Genomic DNA, 21,706 nt, shown 5'->3' on the forward strand with positions numbered 1-21,706 from the left:
TAAGTATCTTAAAATTAACGGATAAAATTAATTAATAAAAATCGGGGAATCATTTTAGGTAAATTAGTGTATTGCATGTATGTTGAGGTATTCTCACCCACGTTATAAATTATTGATAATATTGGTATTTCATTTTTGAAAATAATTATTTGTAGGTAAATGATTATTCTGATATTTTTGTTAAAGAAACGGTAAAATTTTCGTCAAAACTTTTTTTATTGAAATACATTCTAAATATAAAGTCGGAAACTTTAATAAAATGGACTTTGCCTACGCATTTCATTATGATTGTATAACATTGATGACGATTCAGTTTTAGTCGTTGAATTAATAAACAAAGGTCATTTATTAACTCTAAAGCTTCCGATGTTATTAACTTTTGTTTAGGGTTACCGAATAAATATTATCCCACCAAAAATATTAAATGTAAAAAAATGCCAAGTCTCTCGATGCAGTCTTTCCATTGCAAAAATGTTTGAGATCTCATAGAAGCCAAGTCCTATTCAAATTATTTTGTAGTTATAAATCAACATTTAGTAATTGTATCAATAGTTTTCCTTATATTATAATTATAGTGACTTGGTAATGAACACAAGAAGAAACAAATAAAACGGCATATTTGGAGGAGTTGAAAGTTACACACACCGCATGCATTAATATCAAAAAAAGAAATTTTCTTTTGGTTTATCCGTGTCGTCCCAACCGAATTTCGACAACGGCAGTCAGTCTCATCCATGACTAGAAAACTGCGCAGAACATAAATTATAGTGCACAAGTGTGTGCGTAGATACCAGTGTTAGTGTACTCTCGGTTCATTTACTTTCAGAAAAGCGATGGCCCGTAAGGTATTCTTAATTATTGTATTGGAACATGTAGTCGGTAGTGACCATCATGTATCACACATAACAAATAATATGATCACAGGTCTCGTCAGCAACATTTGCACATAATTCCAAGGAACAAGCAGCTTTTAATTTGTGCTCATTGTTCAAAACCCAAACTCCTAGCATTGTCCACGTCGAAGGTATAGGGAGGGGGTGAAACAGCCGCGAATCGCTTCGAGAAAAGATGGTACGGCTGTGCCCGTTTTGCTCGAGACTTGGCTGGGGCACTGCCGTGCTCCCAGATTATTTATTGTAGTGTAATCTCGTTATTAAAACAGCAATCCACTAATACACTAGAGGAAATAATTAAATATAGCGGTACAAAGAAAATGTATACATTAAATACAGAAATACATTCCTTTTCTTAAAATTGTAACTGACTGTTTTCATTATCAGCACTTGTTATCAAAGGATATAAGTGTATGGTTCCTATGTCCTAATTAAGCTATATACCTAAACATTGAACTAACGAGAAACAAAAATACGATGAACAGTCAGAAATAATAAAAATCTCAAAAATATGAAGAACTCCTATTATTATTATTTGCGTACCGTCAAGTAACGTTTAACAGTTTTCTATTATTTCCGTCTTGGGCACATTTTTTTTTAATTACCCACCTTATTGTGTTCTTTATACATTTTAGTTAAATAGGCACAATAAATACTAGGCTACTAGGTAATAGTTAATACTTAGGCTACTTAAATTTGTTTGGATAATATTTACTAAATAAAGGTATATTTTGGGACATTTTAATATTCAATTGAAATTATTAGTTAATATTATTACCATATATTACAATTAAAAGTATTGATTTTGACTTTATCGTTTCTAATATTTGTAAAAAGCCAATTCAGCTATGCAGTAATGATTTGATTTTGATTCTCATAATTAATTGTTGTTGTAAGATTATAATAATTGCAAACATGGATCGCGAAACGGCATGATACTGCTTTATTATTGCCAGAAAAGAAAATTTGCAATGAATTCAGCTTTAATTTGTATTTTTATTTTACACAAACTCGATTTAAATATCTTAATCTTATGAGATGTGAATACCTTTTGCTATTACTAGCACTACACACTTAAGTACACGCTTTTGTATGTTTTCAGCGCGATAATGTTGAGTAGGTACTTAATCAAAGAATAAATTAATCTCGTTGTATTAAAACAGACGATTCTGGTTAATTTAAATAAGATTCAGTTGTTACATAGATTCCCTTGAAATCCAATTTTCAGAAAATCTTATCTATTTTTGTCGCTATTAGTAAACAAAGATTAATAATTGAAATTAATCTACCTATAGTACGACACAACTGAGATGACGCATCGGAATTCAATAAAACCGATTACTGCCGATTTACACAACCAATAGAAATAGCAACCTATCGCACCATTCGACGCTATACGTCGCTATAGATTCTCGCGTCATTTCAACCCGACAAATCAAGTGCATGCATTAGGTCATATGATTTTATGGGTTATTACGTTTGTGTAAATATCATATTCACATAAGACCTGAATATTGATAATTGGGGATACCGTACTTAATTCGGATGTGACTGGTTTTACGAATTATGAGGATGCTATATCTTAGTTGTGTCGTACTATACTAATTTCAAATCTTTATAGTTCAGCTTTCATTTAATCTAGATATTCTCTTTTATATTTCTAGATTAGTGAGATGCATTACAATGCCTCTATTTATGTTCGCAATCATCCGAATTAATATTACTGGAACGAAAACCAATTTGCCTTCGCATTGAGGATAGGTAAGTACTGTGCTAGAACTTTTGCGCAATTCCTAACAACTACCAACTTAATCGTATGAACGATGTCTGGATGAAAAGAATACGCAAAAGTACAAGCATTTAATGCAATCTAATAATATTTTTCCTTCACAAACTCTAATCATAAATATAGAGAAAGTTCTTATCTCGAATACACAAACCCAAACATCTGTATCTTGACTTGTTCAAACAATAAAATAGTTATGGCTGAGATTAACTACATAATAATTTATACAAGCATAAAGCCGTGGGAATGTTACCCCTATACTCTTGCAAATCGCCCTCCGCCTGCTAAAAGTAAATCCTAGGTATTGAGGGGAAAGATTTCTCACGATTCACACCTGCGTTGACGCTAGCGCCCTCCGCCTTACGGTATTATTGTATAATAAAGGTTATACTGGTCAGCTTTTACAGTTATTCTTTCAAGTGCTTCTCGTTGATTCTCTTTGGGGCTAGAGTCGCTTTTGGAACATTAATATAATGTGCTCGTGGATACAATTACGTTTTACGCAATATTTCACTGACGTATACGCAAGTCGAATGGCACAGATTTCTTTGAGATCACCGTAGCAATTCTTAATTATATATTCTAATAATGTCCTTTGAATCTTTCAAGATATTTAATAAATAGTAAATCATGTTTATATTTTTATTTATAGATTAAGATTAGTTTTAATATAAAAGTAAAGCGGTTTTATATGACCAATATGAATACAGTTCCTGTATTAAAATTAATAACCCTTATGATAAATTTGTGGTTTGGTTTATACTTTTATTTATTATATTAAATTAAGTTAGTAGCCTATTTATTAATTTATTTCGTCTACTTATTTAATATAATATGTAGTTCAACAGGTTCATATATTTCAATACAGTAGGTATTTCCTTATTTCTAAATCTATATTTATTTGTTGTTCGTACATTTTAAAAATAAAATAAGTACCGTCTTCTTAATTTAGTACTTAGAACATACGTAGATATTTATTATATTACCTACTAAACCAGAATAACAATATTACTGAAAACATTGAAATAAGCTTTAAATCAGATTGGAAAATTAAATTCCTTAAACATTAAAGTTTTAATGTAGGTAATTGTATTTAGGGGTAGTTAGTTAACAGAAGCTGTCTTCTTCTTTGTGAATGTGAAATCAATTATGACAAAAAGAGACCAGTCTTCAACAAGAAACCCGCTAGTGATTTATATATTATAATAATATAGACAGTGACAATATGATAGGTTAAAACCTAGCATAGCAAGTAGGTATTTGACTACACTATACCATATATATATTTTTTATGTAAAAATAAGTCGTAAATTTCCCTACTTTTTGGTTAACGTATTGTTTCGTAAATAATAGTGAAAATATGATAACGTTATATATAACGATTTGCCTTATAAGGCAACATACATTGAAGGAAATTCTGACTAAGGAAAGGTTTGTGTCTGCTTTTTAGTTCTAATGGTAAAGTGTGTATAAAGGACTCATCGTGTTTGGTTTAAGATTTCCTATTCTATCGGACTATTAAAAAAATTTGAAAAATATAACTAGGTTTTGGTATACATATATTTATAGGATAATTAAAGAGATCTATGTCAAACTTTGAACCAAGGGATAGTGTATTTAAAATGTTTAAAGAATAAATTATCAGCGTGCTACCTATATATAACCATAAATACTTAAAAAGGGTGTGTATTAAGTCTTGAGGTAAGGCCCTTCTTACAGTCCAAAAAAGAAACAAATTGCAGGACCTCATAGTAGATAAATAACGACGTTATCGCTCGTAACAAACATATACATTAACAAATTAAGACGGACTACCTTACGATAATAATTCATTTAAAGAAACCTACAGAAATCTAAAACACAAAGGAAATTTACACGATATCGGTTAATATACCTACTCATTGATATATAGGTATAAACATAAAAATAGAACATAATAAACTTATAAGTGTTATAATATATAAAACTAGGTCATAACCTGATTTAATACAAACATGATATATTTGCATCATCGTACATAATAGGTAATTTAATGGAATTTTATACGTCTTGATATACTTTTATATATATCTTGATATGAGCGATTTGTTTATACATTTTAACTTTAAGTACTAACAGCGAGTATACATTATGCAAATTGAATCTACTGTACTATTGTTTGTAATTATTTTTCCAGTAGTTATTGGTCAGTTCAAATGTATTATCTGTGGTATTAGATGTAATCATCCAAACTAAAGCAAGCATGTGATATGGCAACTAAATTTTAAGCTTTAGAAGTACGTAGTCTTGTTTCTAATTCATGTAAATTATGTTAAATGCTAGCGACTAAACCTAGCCTCCACTATGGTTTTATTTTGCCATTCCGAACTACTGACATTACACAAGTTATATAATTTAGGGCAACCTTGTCACTCATTGTTTAAAAAAAAGAAGCTACTATGTCAAGTTTTTTGACCAGCTGTCGCATATCAAGATTCTAAAATAATATCAAATATTTGATGGTTTTCATAAATAAAAAAATATTTGTGTGTATATTTATACTTTTATTTATTTGGCATTTAATGAATTAAATATTTTAAAAATTACGCAAAATCTTATGTTATATTGACTCCAAAAGGAGGGTGTACGTTATGGTAGACCAATGCAAATATGTGCAGACCAATGTCTTAATGAAGAATATTTGGATCAGTTGAGTGGGCGGCTTTGTTTCGTTTTGCAGACTCTGAAGCTCGTTTACTTCTAGATTTATTTTAATTAGGGCCAACATTTCAAATAAAAGGCCATTGTTGCGTCAGTACAGTTTTTATTGGAACTAAATTTGAATTAAAAAAAAAATGTAGCCCAAGTTAGTCCTTATTATATCAGTTATCTGCCAGTAAAAGTCCCATCAAAATCGGTTCAGAAGTTCCAGAGATAAGTCCGAACAAACAGACAGACAGTCATAAATTGTAAGAAAAAATGTTCTTTTGGTATATGTATATACCTTGTATACCTACATACTTATGCATTGAGTAAAAAGGGGTTATTTTAATACAAACAGACACTCCGATTATATTATATGTATAGATTATGAAATCATCTACTATAGTCGATTAGGACCATATCGGGTTTTAGGTTAGTATTTACCAATACTATCTGTAAAGGAAGGGAATGCATCTTATATCATTCGCAAAATTCTGTATTTCGCCCAAAAAGAATCGGGCACACTCGGATAGGATAAGTTTTAAAATTTCGGTTTACTAAAAATAATAGACAACATGATAACAGTTTAGATACAATATTAAAATAAAGCGCCAAATTGATAGGTACTTCTGGTAAATTATGTTAAAGGTTAAAAAAGCAAATCTCATTTAAGTAATTTCTTTCAACTGATTCCAATAATATAAATTTAACTAAGGAAAAATATTCGCATAATATTAATTCAGGAATATTTTATATAGTATCAGTATGACGTTTAGGCAACTCTCCTTTTAAAAATAAAACAAAAACGAAACAACAAATATTTAATATGATAGTTTCTTATCGAAGTTATACTAAAATTATCATTTACTTTATTCACTTAGTACACACTTTAATAATGGATGATAATTAGACATAAATATTAAAACGACTTTAAGCATCAAAATAAACACAAAAATTCCAAGGTAAAATTTTTGTTACTATTGACGTCATAGATGTGCAGTAATCGTAGTAACAATAACGGCACTAATAAAAAGTAATGATGAATGAATATTACTTGGTCTTTTTGATACAAATAATAACCAAGACCGATCCCACGATCCGTTATTCAATTTTCTTTTCAATCTTACCCTCGGCACCGCGTCTTATGCGTGGGGTTGAGCGGCGGGGGATCAAGGGTGCGCGCGCATTCTCACGTGGAAATGTTGCTATTGTTATTACCTACATAAATTATTACCATGTCCAGCTGCTTTAACACTATGTAATTACATTTAAGAAACGAATATTTATTATATTTATATAATCTTAAAAAATACAAACATTTTTATGTCATCATCATCACCATAACACATTTACATAAAGATTATTAACATTTAGGCCTTAATAACATACAAAAAATTTAAATTGTTGTCATGTTTACTGTTATAAATTATAAACCGTAAAGTATTTAACAGTAGTCTAAATGATCTGAATAGTGAATACTTAAATGCTCACAGACTGTTCGCCAGACAATTATTTTCGTCCACAATTCTAAACTCGTCTACTTTCTTATTAAGCTTCTACGTACATTGCAATGCAGCTAGAATTAGAATAAGCCATTTACGTACCACTTAAGATTATTTTATTTTGTTAACTGTTACTTATTTTTATTATAGGAATAAATAATATTTTCAAAAACAATCCTTTATTTTTAAGTCTATTTTAATTCAAAAGATAAAATCTTTGATAATGGACATTTGAGTCATTTCATGCTTTCAAGGTTTCTCAAAGATAAAATTTTAAAAATAAATTATTATTCGATTCCATATCTGTTTCTTATATTTTAGTTACATTCTGCTTGTTTTGTCTAATATAAGTATCTAATGTCCAGTATGAGGAGCTTTACATATTACGTGAAAAATGTTTTGAACATATATATTTTTAAATATACTTTACGCAGGTAAAGTTAAATGGATAATATAAACTAAAACCAACACAACAAATATAAGTGAAAGTTGTTAACATAAATACATATTTTATCTCTAAATATATATAAAAAAAAATTAGAAATTAATTATCATCGAAAACATATAAATATTAAATAAAACTATACAACCAAAGAATTATGTAAGTTAAATCTGACTTAACTATTTGGCTGTATGCTTCAGGTGTGTGCAACCGTAGACAATATTGTATGAAAAAAAAACTAGTGTCATAATAACTTGCAGTCTTTGAATAATCTTAGTTATTGATTTTCGAAGAAAGTAACTTTTGCATAGTTATTTAAATCTACACTGTGAAAAAGATTTAAATCATAATGTCTGCGAAACTCCATGAAGCTCAAGAACATTGCAAGTCAGCAGAAAAATTGTAAGTCGAATAATGTTTATTAGTCACACAAATTTACACCTCATTATTTTGTAATTTTAATTGGTATTTTTTCTTCTATAACTAATGTTAAGATAAACTGAAATATATTAATGAGTTTTTAAATTTGATTACAAGTTAAAATTCAATATTTTATATTAAATTATTGATTAAAACGTGATATGTAAACTTTTGTTAATTGATAGCAACAAAACATTTTTATACATAATAAAATATATGGAAAATTTACTAATCAGAATTAAGTTTAGGTAATCACAATTTAATGTTTATATATATGGTATTATTGAGAAAAAAACCTATGTGGTTATTGGTGTCAGTGAAAAAACATTAATATTTATAAGATGTATTGTCATCTAAATATTGATGAAATTTGAAAACTTTATTGTAAAAATTTATTGAGAAGGAAATAAATTATGTTTAGTATGTTTGCTTCATAACATATGATTTTTTTATTTATTAAATTAAAAGTAATTGTTGTCTTTTTTATTTTACTAAGAAATACAATATGATAATATGAAATAAATTGAATTTAAACATTTTATAACTGCAGTTACTTTGATTTAGTATAAATATAATTATTAGTTAATTTAATAATATATATAAAATGAGCTAATTAACAACTAATTAAGTTGTTAATTAGCTCATTTTATGAAACCCTTTGAAAAACTAAAATAATAAATTGAGATTTACACCAATAAATAAAATATATGTAGTGGCTGTAAATACTTGAGAGTTGGTCATATTAAAAAAAAATGTTATGACAAATCTTTGTAACAATATTAACTCATATTCAATACTGTGTAAATACACACTGCAAAACGGATGTTTGATGTAAATGTGCAACTTTGTGTTTGTTGTAATGAAAAATATTGTTAGCAAATTTGAGTTTACATTGAAACAATCTGGAATTTTATTAATCCCCATAACTGTAACTGCAATAACCAGATAACCAAAATAAAATTTTTGAATTATTTGAAACCTTTAAAAAATTATAACTCTGGTTTTGCGTAAAGTTATATTATTTTTATTTATTTTTTTGATTATATCCGATAGATTTAATTACTATATAATCCTAAATAATAGCCTACAAATAAATTCAATTTGATATCTTACATATCCTTTTACAATTTTTCAATATTCTAATATTAGTCACTGAAACTATCCAAAACTCAGAAAATATGGAAAAATTTCAATTTATGGGTAATATATCTGAAACTGGTAATATTTTGTTTATATATCCATACCCAGATATGATATTACTATCTTATAATTGTATCATATGTACTTATTTCTTATAATTATATCTATACTTAATGTCTTATAATTATATCAATTCTATATTTTCTGAGTATGTAACAATATGAAGCGTTCAGCCCATTTCATAAAAAGGATATTTTTACGTAACTGTAAAGAGATTTTCGAGGTTTTAGCTACATTTAATTTGATATCAAACCAGTCCAATAATAATTAATGAGCTATTTATATTAAATTTTGTTAAAACATAAAATAGCTTGAATTAATGAGACTTTTATTTCAATTAGTTTGAAGACATCTCTGCTGAAATGGAAACCTGATTTTGATTCTGCAGCTGATGAGTACAGTCAGGCAGGTTAGTGTTTTAGAGACAAGTAAATATATGATATATTTTGAGTTAATACATAATAAAAAAATAAAATCACAAAATTGATAAGTAGAATTAATAACTATACACTTTTACTATGAGTAGAGGTTTATGAGAAATCCAGATTAAAATATAGTAGAGGTTTTATTAAAAGTAAACATATGTCTTTTTTTTTGTAGCCCAATGCTTTCGTATTGCCCGAGATTTGAAAAGCTCAAAAGAATGCTATTTAAAAGCGTCAGAATTATATAAGAAAAATCGCTCATTCTTTCATGCTGGTAAAGCAATTGAGAATGCTATTATAGTGAGCAAGGAGTTGACCCCGCCTGAAGAGGTATAGTAGCTTTATAATTTTTTTACAATTAAATTAATTTCTTTCATACTTAATGTATGAAAGTAATCACCTTTTTTCTTTTTAGTTGTATTCGCTTGGCTGTGAATCTAGCAGTCTTTATCAGCAACATGGATCTGGCGACTCTGGAGCAAATATTTTGGATAAAGTTGCTAAAATCATTGAAGAGAATTCACCTGACTTGGCAGTGAAACTGTATCAGCAAGCTGCTGATGTGTCTTCAGTAAAAAGATTCATTTGTTCATAAAATAATAACACAATTGACTATGGGTAATTTAATCTTCAACTTTTTATTTGTTGTAGTCTGAAAGCAGCCAGCACCAGGGTTCAGAATATATCAGCAAGGCTTCGAGAATCTTAGTCAAACTCCAGAGGTATTTTATAATCTTATTCTATTTATTTATATATATTTTTCGATTTATAAACTGATTGCCGAGAGCCGAGATGGCGAATGGTTAGAATGCGAAATCTTAACTTTTGCGATTGCGAGTTCTTACCCACTGAATTTTCATTTGGTTAATTTTTGTTTATAATTCATCCGTGAAGGGAAACATTGTGAAAAAACCTGATGTATAAAGCCTGCTATATTTTCTGTTAGAGAAATTTTAAATAGTACAGATTTTGTAACTTGGTACTTAATGGTCTTTGTGTGTGCTTCTCAATCATTCATCAGACTTTCATCACAATAGGTTTTTCTGCACATACAGGACAATTTCTGCTAGGTTTTGCTAGTTAAAATATATATATAATATCTCCATGATTGCTATGTACAATATTATCTATACAAACATTTTTTTTTTTATTCTATTTGTCATTGATCAATTATTACTTATATTTTAAAAAGGTATGATGAAGCCGTAGACAGTCTGCGTCATGAAATTGGTTTTCACCAAGAGTCAGGTAACATCAATGCAGTTGGGAGGTTAACTGTTGCTATTGTTCTCGTCCAATTGGCAAGAGGTGATGCTGTAGCTGCTGAAAAGGCATATAAAGTGAGTGATTAATTGTATATGTACTATATACTTGTATTTATTTTTTTAAATTACTATAGATCATTGCAGTATTTTATTAAATAAGCACTATTTATATGATGTAATGCTAATTAACCAGTTTACACTAGGAATGGGGTAACAACTGTGAAGTTCCTGAGATACAAACACTTGAACAATTGTTGCAAGCCTATGATGAAGAAGATCGGGACTCTGCCAAGAAAGCACTCTCCTCACCTTTTATTCGCAGCATGGATGTGGAGTATGCTAGACTTGCAAGCACAATTCCTCTTCCGGAGGGTTTGGAACCAGTTCCAAAGGCTAGTGTAAGGGAGAATGCAGCTCCATCCTATGTAAGCCAAAATGCAGCTTATATGGAGGTGAGTTTATGTATATGGACATATCTATTGCATACATTTTCCTAAAGAATGTTTACTGTGCTCTTTTTTATGTTGTCAATTTTTAATTATAATTAGTATGTTAATGATAAATAATGTCCTGATATTTCTGTATGTAAAATATAAATAGAAAGTTTTGAAAATATTATAAAAGTGTGTAACTAAATTGACTTTTTATGTACTTTCAGCAGGGTGATAATGCTGAAGGAAAATCTCAAGACACAAGTTTTAGTACGTCTGCAGTTGACAATACAGAACAAAAAAATGATGACGAAGATGAGTTGTGTTAAATATGCCTGAGATAGAGAGTAGCTTGTTTTACTATTACTTCTCTCATCTTTTTGAAATTTCAACTTTGAGCATAGATATGTTAGTAAGCTATTATATCATTAAAAATATATAAAAAATAAAATAGTAACAATGTATTAATCCATTTAGATTGGTCGATGTGATATAAATATATATTCCAATGGCAAAATAATTGAAAGTAAATTAAACATTCAATATACTGATTTCAAGGGAATAACCCTGCACTAAGTGCTAAAAGTTCTTCATAAATATATCTTCCATTTATATTAATTTTAATTTTATTTCCATTTTTAGCATTCATAATGATTTTAGATCTCGATCAATGATGTTATGTCAAGTCAAAGTTGTTAATTTATTTATAATACTAGGCCATTGGAATAGGCAATACATTTACGATAATAAAAAATATATTTAAGGAATTACTTTGCTATTTTTGCTTGAAGTTTGTCGTGTGTATATGTACTTCTAGCAGTCCATAATATGAATATAATATGTATGGATTTGAATGTAATTTTTTTGGGACGAAATGTAATTGTCATCTTGTTTTTATGATGCGAAATCAACTTAAGAGTTATTATTAGTTTATTGAACTTAATGAAAATATTGCTAAGCTAGCAAATTATTGCACACTGATACTCTTATGATTATTATAGTGCTAAATGAAAAGAGTTACATAAAGGATATCATATTTTTATTTTTATGATTGTTATGTATGAAATGTTAAAGCTATATTTTTTATTGCTGTTATAAATTACATATGTATATTTGTATATGTTAGTAATCATAGTCATTTTAAATATTAACAAGCTTCTAGCATCCATAGTAGGTTCTATAGTTAAAGTAAGACAATTTATATAACAACTTGTATTGAACACGGATGTTTTATAAATATTACCTATCTAATATCATTGTGAACGCTTCTTAGTACATATTTAAATTATTTATTTTAATAAATGAATTATAACATTTTCGGACATATTTTTTGTTTAGATTATAATATAGATAAGTGTTATTTATCGAATAAAAAGCAATACCCTACGAATAATATATTAGTAATGTTATTTTTTATACAAAAAAGGTACATAATGAACTGGAGTATAATGTGCATTACAAAATCCATTCATGTTCGCATGCTCTGACTAATATCAAATCAGATAAAGTAAAAATGGAGTTCATTGAATCTGAAGAAAGTAACAACAGGACAGGCTTACGAGGTACATCGACAGCCTTGGTCGTGTTTGATCATCATGGAACCCTTTGCCCAGCAGTTGACGGCCCTCAGCTGAGATCATAAAATTTATAGTTTATTAATGCAATATTTACTTGATAAACTTTATCTTACAGTGTAGGATAAACATATATGTCAATAATATAATATTAAACTAGTATGAGTATTAGATATCTTTAACAGACTTCAAAAAAGAGAGTTCTCTATTCGTTTTTATATTTTTTTATGGATGTGTGATTATATTTTTTTATGCATCGATTACGCTTCTACTAGCATTGGTTTTAATATTGTTTCAAAGTGGTTCAATTCTATTGGTATTAATTAAAAAAATATAATATGTAACAATAGCAGCAAGTGTAGTAATTAGAATTATAATTATCAAATTACTGTGTGACTTTGAATAGTACTTCAATTTTTTCTTATCTAGTGGTGGTATACACCATTTTTATGCGGGCTAACGTGAATTATGTAGTTAGAAATACGCACTATAAAATGTCAATTTAGTAAACATTTAACAGAAAACCTGCTTCGGTTTTGAGATTGAAATAAATGTATGTTATAACAAAAAAACTGTTGTTTCAATTTATTTATTTAATATTATTGGTATATTTATTTATTATAAAAGTTTCTTATAAACGATTTAAACATAATATTACACAATATTTAAAATTTAATTTCCGACTTTAGAAAAAAACGACTTTCTATACAATAATATAAAAATATACGATTCTACGAAATTATAAAATCAATAGTACAACTTATTATGATAAAAATGTTATGCATCACACTGTACTATTTCATTTTGTTAATCATATATTAAAATCTAAACAGCAAAAATATTGTTTGCCTCGTTCACCCTTTTTTCATCATAATAAGTCAAAAATAACATATAATCAAAGATTTTACAATTTTTGTAAAGTTTGTGATTTTGAAAAATACTATGAGATCTATTAAGATTCGTTACAAATACTTGAAATAATTTCAATAATTAAAAATAAAAAGAATAACAAATCATGTTATACATTAACATTTTATTAATGTTGATTTTAGAACAATAAAAATAATTGTGCTGCATATTTTAAAACTACATTACAATAATATTAATAGCTACAACATATAAGTATTTGTTTCAAATATCAACACTGAATATGATTAAATTGTAGCTCTCAATACATTATTTCAAAAACAATTTCATTTTAACACAATAATAAAGTAATTATATGCATAAAGACTAGACTTTTTTCAGTTATCAGTAAGTTTTCTGAGTAGCTTTTGAGTATTTATTACGAGTTTGATACCAAGGTATCTGAAAAGACAATCGCCTAAAAGTTTTAGTAACTTATATATATTTCATTATATATACAAAATAGGCCAATTGAATTAATATTAAAGAGCAATTGGCTTTAAAATAGTAGTTGTCTCAATATCCATTGTGATAATTATGTAATGAAAATTGATTGTACTCTTTATAACTCTTTGAGTAATGTTATTAATGTATGAAGGTTTGATGTTCATATTAGATTGCTAAAAAGAACAACAACGTAAAGCAGCTTGATTAAGTTGAACATTACCAGCAGCAACCCAATTCGAGTCAAGACTGCAAAATCTATCCCAAGAAAATCGTTTGATCTGCACGAAACAAATATCTTCACCAAATTTTAGGCCCATGTTGAAACCATGTTTGTAAAAGTCAGTCAGAATATTACCTTTCATAAATTGTATTTTGAAATAAGTACATGATACAAGTACATAATAATGTACATTAAGTCTTTTATGTATGAATGTTGTTGTAAAAGGAAGCATTGTATTGATCACTGTCACTCTAAACAAATGAAGATATAAATAAAAAAATAAAATTGTATATTGAGTTACAATTATTAATACTAGGTGTTGAGTATTTGAAAAAATACAAGCATTTGTAGATTTGTACCAATTACATCCAGATGCTTTGTTTCAAGTAATCTCAAGAAGAGAAAGTATGGTTCTTAAAACCAAAAGTTCTCCTTATACTATATTTTCTATTCTAATTATTATACACTAAACATTAATATTATTAAATTATCCTAAAAATTGTAGACTAAATATTATATTGATTATTTTTACAAATATAACAAAGAACTAGACGATAGCATGAGATATTATAGTTAAGTGTAGATTCGTAAACATAAATAGTATTACTTATGAACTAAATATCATTTAAAGAATTTTAGTCACAACATATAACTTCATACCATTCATTTAGGTGACATTTATGTCAGAAGTCCATTATACATTAAACAATATAATACATTTTATTATATAAAGATTCAGATTGTATTTCAGTTCTGAGATCAATAAATTAGTTTATGATTGGAGATTCTTATGACTGAACATGGAGTGAATATATGGCGGTACCATCGGAGGGACAGAGGATGTTGATTCTGGTACTTGATCTTTTTCCTTGTTATTTTTCGTTTTTCGGAACTGAAAACCATTTTTGCGGAGTATCTTTCTCAATGTTTCTCTTGAACCTTTGAAGTTGATTTCATCTTTTAAAATTTGTAACAGCTTGTTTATTGTCGGCACCTCCTTTTTAAATGCATAGAACTCATGAATTTTGCGTCGTATCACTTGCAAATCATACTCATCCACTTCGATTTTTCCCTTTGTTCGTACCCTTTTTTTGGGCGTCTTTTTTAATGTCTCAGGGTCTAATAAACCTTGTTCAATGAGTCTAGCTTCCTTAACTATGTTTAAAACAGTTCGCTCTGACACGCCTATAAAAAACAATATTTTATTTTGAATAAGCGAATAATATGATGAAATCTTGTTTTTTACCAAAATATTGATATTAACTAATTTCTATTACCAATAATGTCTTTGTACATATTCCATAATATTTCTACATATTGTACCTATATAAAAAAAAAAAACAAAATGTCTTTTCAGTTGTCACACGCCCATGTAAATGTATTTTAATGATCGAATCATTCTTTTTTTTGCTAAGAATGACGAGCATAATTCATCAATATTTAGCATATTTTCATCATCCAGTAATAAATTTTTCCAGGTATAAAAATATTTGCAATATAGAACTATAATTATAATACTAACCTGTGGCTGCGGATACTCGTACGTAGACTTTACTAAGCGGTATTATGGGCACTTGCATTCGTTTTTCTTCATCCATAAATTCCTTCACTTTTAAAATTATTTCACGCACTTCACTTGTTATATTTTTCGGCATATTGTTGTTTAAAATTTCAAACAAACAAATTAAATGGCCGCCTGGTTTGCTTGCAGTTTGTCAAATTGTCATTGCTTAGACTTTTAATTCTGAAGGCAAAAGCATAAAACCTTGCAGCCAACAAATGTATAGTTAGGTAAAAATTTTATATACGATGTGCAATTTTATTGAACAAAAGTAAATAATAGTAATAAATAATTTTAATATCTTATTTTTGTATGAAATAGGTTAATAATATGTGTAATATATATTTGGATATGTGTAACCAGCCTTACGCAGTGTGGTCATCGTAAAATAAGTGGTACAGAAAAAAAAATTAAAAACGGGTGTTTATAATATCAAGATATAAATAAAAAAATAACAAAATGAAAAACCGACTTCAAACAAAACACTATTTTACACATTAGATTACACACATTAGACACCGGCTCCAAATATAGCAATAATTATAACTACATAATATAATCGTAAATCGACTTTTAAGTAGTCTAATATTTTTCATTTCATTTTACTTAGGAGGAGTCTAAAAAATATGTTGAATACACAATTATTTTTATTACTTTTTAGTGCACATTAATTTGTTTTAAAATAGTGTTTTGTTTGAAGTCGGTTTTTCTTTTTGTTAAATTATTTATTTATTTTAAGTGAACCTGGTGTAGAATAACATTTTTTTCTTAAAATGGATAGATTATGCGTGCCGTTTATATGAGTTAGAAACTACTTCAAGGGCTATTTCAAAAGAAACTTGCGAATAGTTAAAAATAGACTTTCGAAAATGCGGCTTTAATACATGCGGCATAAACTACAAGGTACCACCCTCGAAGGAGCTGTAATCAACCTCAGTAAAAAAACTTTGCAAAACAGATAATGTATGTCATACATCATATGATATCACATTACATACACAAAATTTGATTAAAGACAGCAAGAAATTCTGCCCCATATCGCTCCCTAACCGTGAGCCGTTTAATAGTTCCATCACTACATAGTGTAAAATAAAGTCGCTTTCTCTGTCCCTATATCTTTAAAACTATGAAACAGATTTTGATGCGGTTTTTTTAATAGATAGTGTCATTCGAGGAGCAGTTTTGTGTATATAATACATGAACCATATAGTAAAGAAACAATGATAATTTTAGAAGTTTGCAATGTGATGTTGTAAATAAACAAAATCTGTAGTATATTTAGCATCAGTATTGCACCCATGCGAAGCCGGGGCGGGTCGCTAGTTGATTATAATATTCGACTATGACAATTACATGAACATAACCACGTTATAGAAGGTGACTCAAATAGCTAAATACCTATAAATAAAAGATTCGGCCGAGTATCGCTAACGTGCTCTTCAGAATTGTTCCGTTCCCTTCCTTTCCGTTACTTTGTCATGGACCCTATTCTCAGAACATTACCAAACTTTCACCAAACTACCCTTCAAGTATATCCTTTATAATAAAAAAAGAATTATCAAAACTGACTGTCTCAATTTTGAGTTATTTACCTATTTATGGCGCACAACCATAATGCAAATTTAAGAATTATATCGTTTTCATATGGGTACCATCATCAGAACTGGATAAAATTAAAATGGGACCACATGGGATGCACTACCTTTCAAACAAAAAAAAATATCAAAATTGCTTCAATCAGTTAAAAGTTATGAGGTAACAAACATAACAAAATATAGACAAATTGATAACCTTCTCCTACTTGAAGTCGGTTTAAAATATCATTGTTCAAGAATAATGATATATTATTTATTGAAACGAGACATAAAATATGAGATTATAAATTGATTAGTTCATGTAAATTAATTGAAAACAACGAAATAAAAACAAATTAATCTCATTATATAGTTATTAATATGACAGTTACTAGTACAACTAAATTAAACCATTTTGAACCTTTTTGTTTTACCTTACTGCAATAAGTATTGGATATATAGGTATTCATATTAAATTATTAAAACTAATATTTTCGCGCGAGCGCACTTCCCATTTTCATTGTTAGTATATTGTACCCGAGAGAAGCCGCAAAGGAAATTAGAACTAGAATATTTGTTTAAATACATCATTTCTTCTCTGGTGTGGTTTACTTTTTTATTTTATAAATCGGTTGTAAATATTGTCAGGCATAGTATATTTTACTTTTTGGTATATCATGCCCTGCGGAAACTATTGATAACAGAACAAAATTATATTTTACAATATTAAATAACATATCAATATATACAAAAAACCCGTGCGAAACCGTTAGTTACATATTACAATATTTATAAGTATAAGAATTTTGAGATAATAAGTATGCGAAGATACTTTATAATATTGTACTTCTTAGATTTAATAAATACTGTAAATATAATAAAGGAAAACAAATGGAGACCGAATTTACGTTTCAAGAATTTTTAATAATACATATTGTGTCATGTAGATTTTCAAGAAACTTTGTCAAAATAATTAAAAATCACTTTTCAATGTTACTAATGCCCTGTCTCCTTTGGCAATAATCGGCTGCATGTCTAGATGCGTGACGAAAATTCGAATTTTAGAGACAATAGTTTGCTCAATCCTGTCAAAAGCAGGCCAATATAGTGACAACAAAGTTATTTTATGAGCGAGGTGTAGATTCCGTGATCGTGCACCGCAAACTGGCCACGTTGAGAATGCGAAACAGTTTTTTCCTTTAATTTAATTAATATTCTTGGAAGTGTGGCGTTGCGACAAGAAATGACGGAGAAATGTCACCTTACTGTGCAACGCTTGTATAATGTACATATGCTTACTTTATTATTTATTAATTCTCACATATGTATTAATAATCATTTATTTAAATCGAATCAACATCTGTTTACATTAGAATACATGATGAAAGTCTTTAGGAATAATTTTATGACGTCACTCCATAAAGGTATATCATAAATGACGTGACAATAAAAACCACCCGTCTAACTTGTCTTATGTATATGGTTTTTCTTTATTGTTACGATTTTATTATCGTCTCGCCGTTTGATTCGAATTTGTTATCACTGTAAAACTACTAGTGTGATTTATATTTATTATTGTTATTTATGCCTGACTGTGAATTGCAATGCTAAGCGTACAAGGCACGAGGCTCATCGAAGACAAATCCAATATCGAATCAAAATCATTATCAAAATATACTGTATTCAGGTATGCTTTTACGAGTACTTTTGAATCGTTATTTAACAAACCGGATCTCCTCGGTAGAATCTCAGTAGAATTCTAAAAACCCGCAAGAAACTCAGTAGTTAAAAAAATACAAATTCATGCTAGTTACATGTATGAAATATATCCCGCCTGGAAGTCAACTAGTATTATTTAATAGTATGAAACGGTACGGATACGAAATTTGCGTATGTATACTAATATTATAAATATAATCAGATAAGAGCTGTCTCCTATTACATACATTTCAGGTATATAGCCTGACTTTTTTCAAACGACTTCAAAAAGGAGGAGGTTATCAATTCGTCTGTATTTTTTTTTTAAATTCACCTTTGAAGAATAGAAATCATTTTTGTAACAATCCGGTAGTTTCATGAGTTTTCTAGATATGTTATACAACATATTTATCAATATTACTGTACGAACATATTTGTCAATATTACTGTACGCTGTCGCATGACTAATCAATTTAAATGACATAAATACTTATTTTATTGCAGTTAAAAAAGCTTTTCTATTTACCCTAAAAACACAAGAGATTTTTGTTATGTGATATTCATTTGCTTACTTGGGCATACTTGAAAGAGTGTAAAATTGTATATCCAATATCAGATGTCTAAACATTTTCTCTGATTATAATTCGTTGTTAATAATTTTTATAACTTTGATAAAGAGAAAACTATACTACTTTAACATCTTACAGTTAACTAGGGGATATCCCCACTTTTATCGAGATTTAATAAAAGCTGTCTAACCATCAATAATTATGTAGCGTTGTGGTTATTGATAATTACCCGAACGAGCCGTCGACAAGCGTCACGTAAGCTTGGACAAGAAGTTCGTGATGTGATTTGATTTAGTAAAAACGCGTATGCTCGGTCTGAGGACATTTATACCAATAAATAATTGTAGGTTATATCAAAATTCACAATCGCTTTATCAAGCTATTTTTCGTTCTATGATTTTCTTATGGTTTATTAGAGCCTAATACGAGTTAATTTTTTAAAGTACAATATTAGGTACATTGACATAGATTTATTATTTAATTCGTATAATCTGTATTTCTTGAAATTAAGAAATAGTTGTGTAACGTAATTGTACTAGCCTCCATCAAAACAGTGTCTTATTTCATGTACACAAAAATTATATTACAATTATTATGATTGAAGAAACCAGTACGTCAGGTTTAGAAAAGGAGGTTGCTCGTCCAGCCTCTCACTCTGCGTAGATTAATCTGTCTCGAGTAAAGCCTTACAAATGCCGGACGTTACAAAACAAAAGTTTTTCATACTTTAATTCATAACAATAATAATATATAATGTCCGTGAAATCATTATATTCTAAAGTTAATAAATGAGCGCGGTTATAAAACTTTACGGTGAAAAACGGAAATGCACGTATGACGGAAATACGATAGATAGCCAACTTAACACAGGAAACGTTGATTCCAATAAAATTATAGAATATAATATTTTTTGCACTGTTATTATCTTGGTTTATAACGGTATATCTATACTAATTTATGCGAAGACTTATTTTATTATTACTAGTTAAAAAAAAAACAATTAAAGTAACAAAACATCATACTTAAACCAGAAGATACAGCGGAGAAGGTTTCGGTGCATAATATTATAATATATATTCACTTCGCAATTTCACTCGCTTTAAATTAAGACTACTTAATAGTTTAAGTGACAAGCGCGAGTTTCATATTACTTTATTTTACAAATATTTTAGGATTAAGTTGTGTGTGTTCATATGTACAATTCATGATTATACAATTTTAATCTTGCAATTGATCTTATTAACGCTCTGTTAAATAATATAAATGAAAGTGTTGCTTAGTAAAAATATTCTAGAATACGTATTAGCATTGTTAAAAGAGATATATAAACATTCCTCACACGCCTGCACTATCAAAGGTGTGATACCTAATAAGCCTTAACTACACTGGTAAACAAAACCCAGAATTCTAACGCTAAGTTTCGTGTTACCGGTAGGTACTTATGGGTTACCCTGATAAGCCTGTAAACCACCATCCCATCGTAACTGGAAAGATGTTGGTTTCTCTTTAAGTAGGCTGGTTTTTACATAGCTAACTAACTACCAAAGACGCTTTGACGTTTGTTGTACTGTAACAATCACTATATATTATTAAAAATCTTTCAAGACAAACTGTTACCTTTCCTCATGTTAGAATAAGTAACTCACTAATTGCAGGAGTTATAAGCCATTGGTATAGGTCATGTCTAAAAATTGCGTAATGCACGTATAATGAATGTTCATACATTTTAAATATTATCATAATATTATTATTATTTTTTTAATATAAAGTATTAATTAAATATTCATTCTTTTTATGTATCTGAATATCAATATTATACAAATAAAATTCGAAATAAAAACATCGAATCATTATTATATGGATTATGTGGAAAAGTGGCAAAAACTTTCTCTGTAAACGCAATATACTTACATTTGTATCTTATCGTACCAGAAAGTAAGTTTAATACCTGGCTCAAGAGCGCACTATCAGTATAATTTTAAAGAATGTTTTGAAACTTATAAATAATGCTTTGTAATGATTATGTAAGTATAACATAATATTGCTTCAGCATTTATTAAATGAGAGATTTATCGAACCGTATCAGTGCACGGATTATATGTCTTCCATGT

At 28.4% G+C, this 21,706-nt stretch overlaps 2 protein-coding genes across 2 annotated transcripts; one reads left to right on the forward strand and one right to left on the reverse strand.

Moving 5' to 3' along the window:
• The first annotated feature begins 7,530 nt into the window (after positions 1 to 7,530).
• LOC124543126 (gamma-soluble NSF attachment protein) lies at positions 7,531 to 12,362 on the forward strand. The gene is made up of 8 exons (XM_047121191.1): positions 7,531 to 7,707; positions 9,267 to 9,334; positions 9,526 to 9,680; positions 9,766 to 9,921; positions 10,002 to 10,072; positions 10,543 to 10,690; positions 10,819 to 11,067; positions 11,274 to 12,362. Exons 1-8 carry the CDS (start codon positions 7,655 to 7,657, stop codon positions 11,373 to 11,375), a joined length of 1,002 nt encoding a protein of 333 aa, XP_046977147.1. The 5' UTR covers positions 7,531 to 7,654; the 3' UTR covers positions 11,376 to 12,362.
• A 1,511-nt stretch (positions 12,363 to 13,873) lies between these two features.
• LOC124543270 lies at positions 13,874 to 15,930 on the reverse strand. The gene is made up of 2 exons (XM_047121433.1): positions 15,716 to 15,930; positions 13,874 to 15,378 (listed from the first exon to the last, which is right to left on the reverse strand). The coding sequence occupies exons 1-2, from the start codon at positions 15,846 to 15,848 to the stop codon at positions 14,966 to 14,968; spliced, it is 546 nt and encodes a 181-aa protein (XP_046977389.1). The 5' UTR covers positions 15,849 to 15,930; the 3' UTR covers positions 13,874 to 14,965.
• Positions 15,931 to 21,706: the final 5,776 nt, after the last annotated feature.

This window comes from Vanessa cardui, chromosome Z, assembly GCF_905220365.1.
Source record: "Vanessa cardui chromosome Z, ilVanCard2.1, whole genome shotgun sequence".
NCBI classification, from domain to species: Eukaryota; Metazoa; Arthropoda; class Insecta; order Lepidoptera; family Nymphalidae; genus Vanessa; species Vanessa cardui.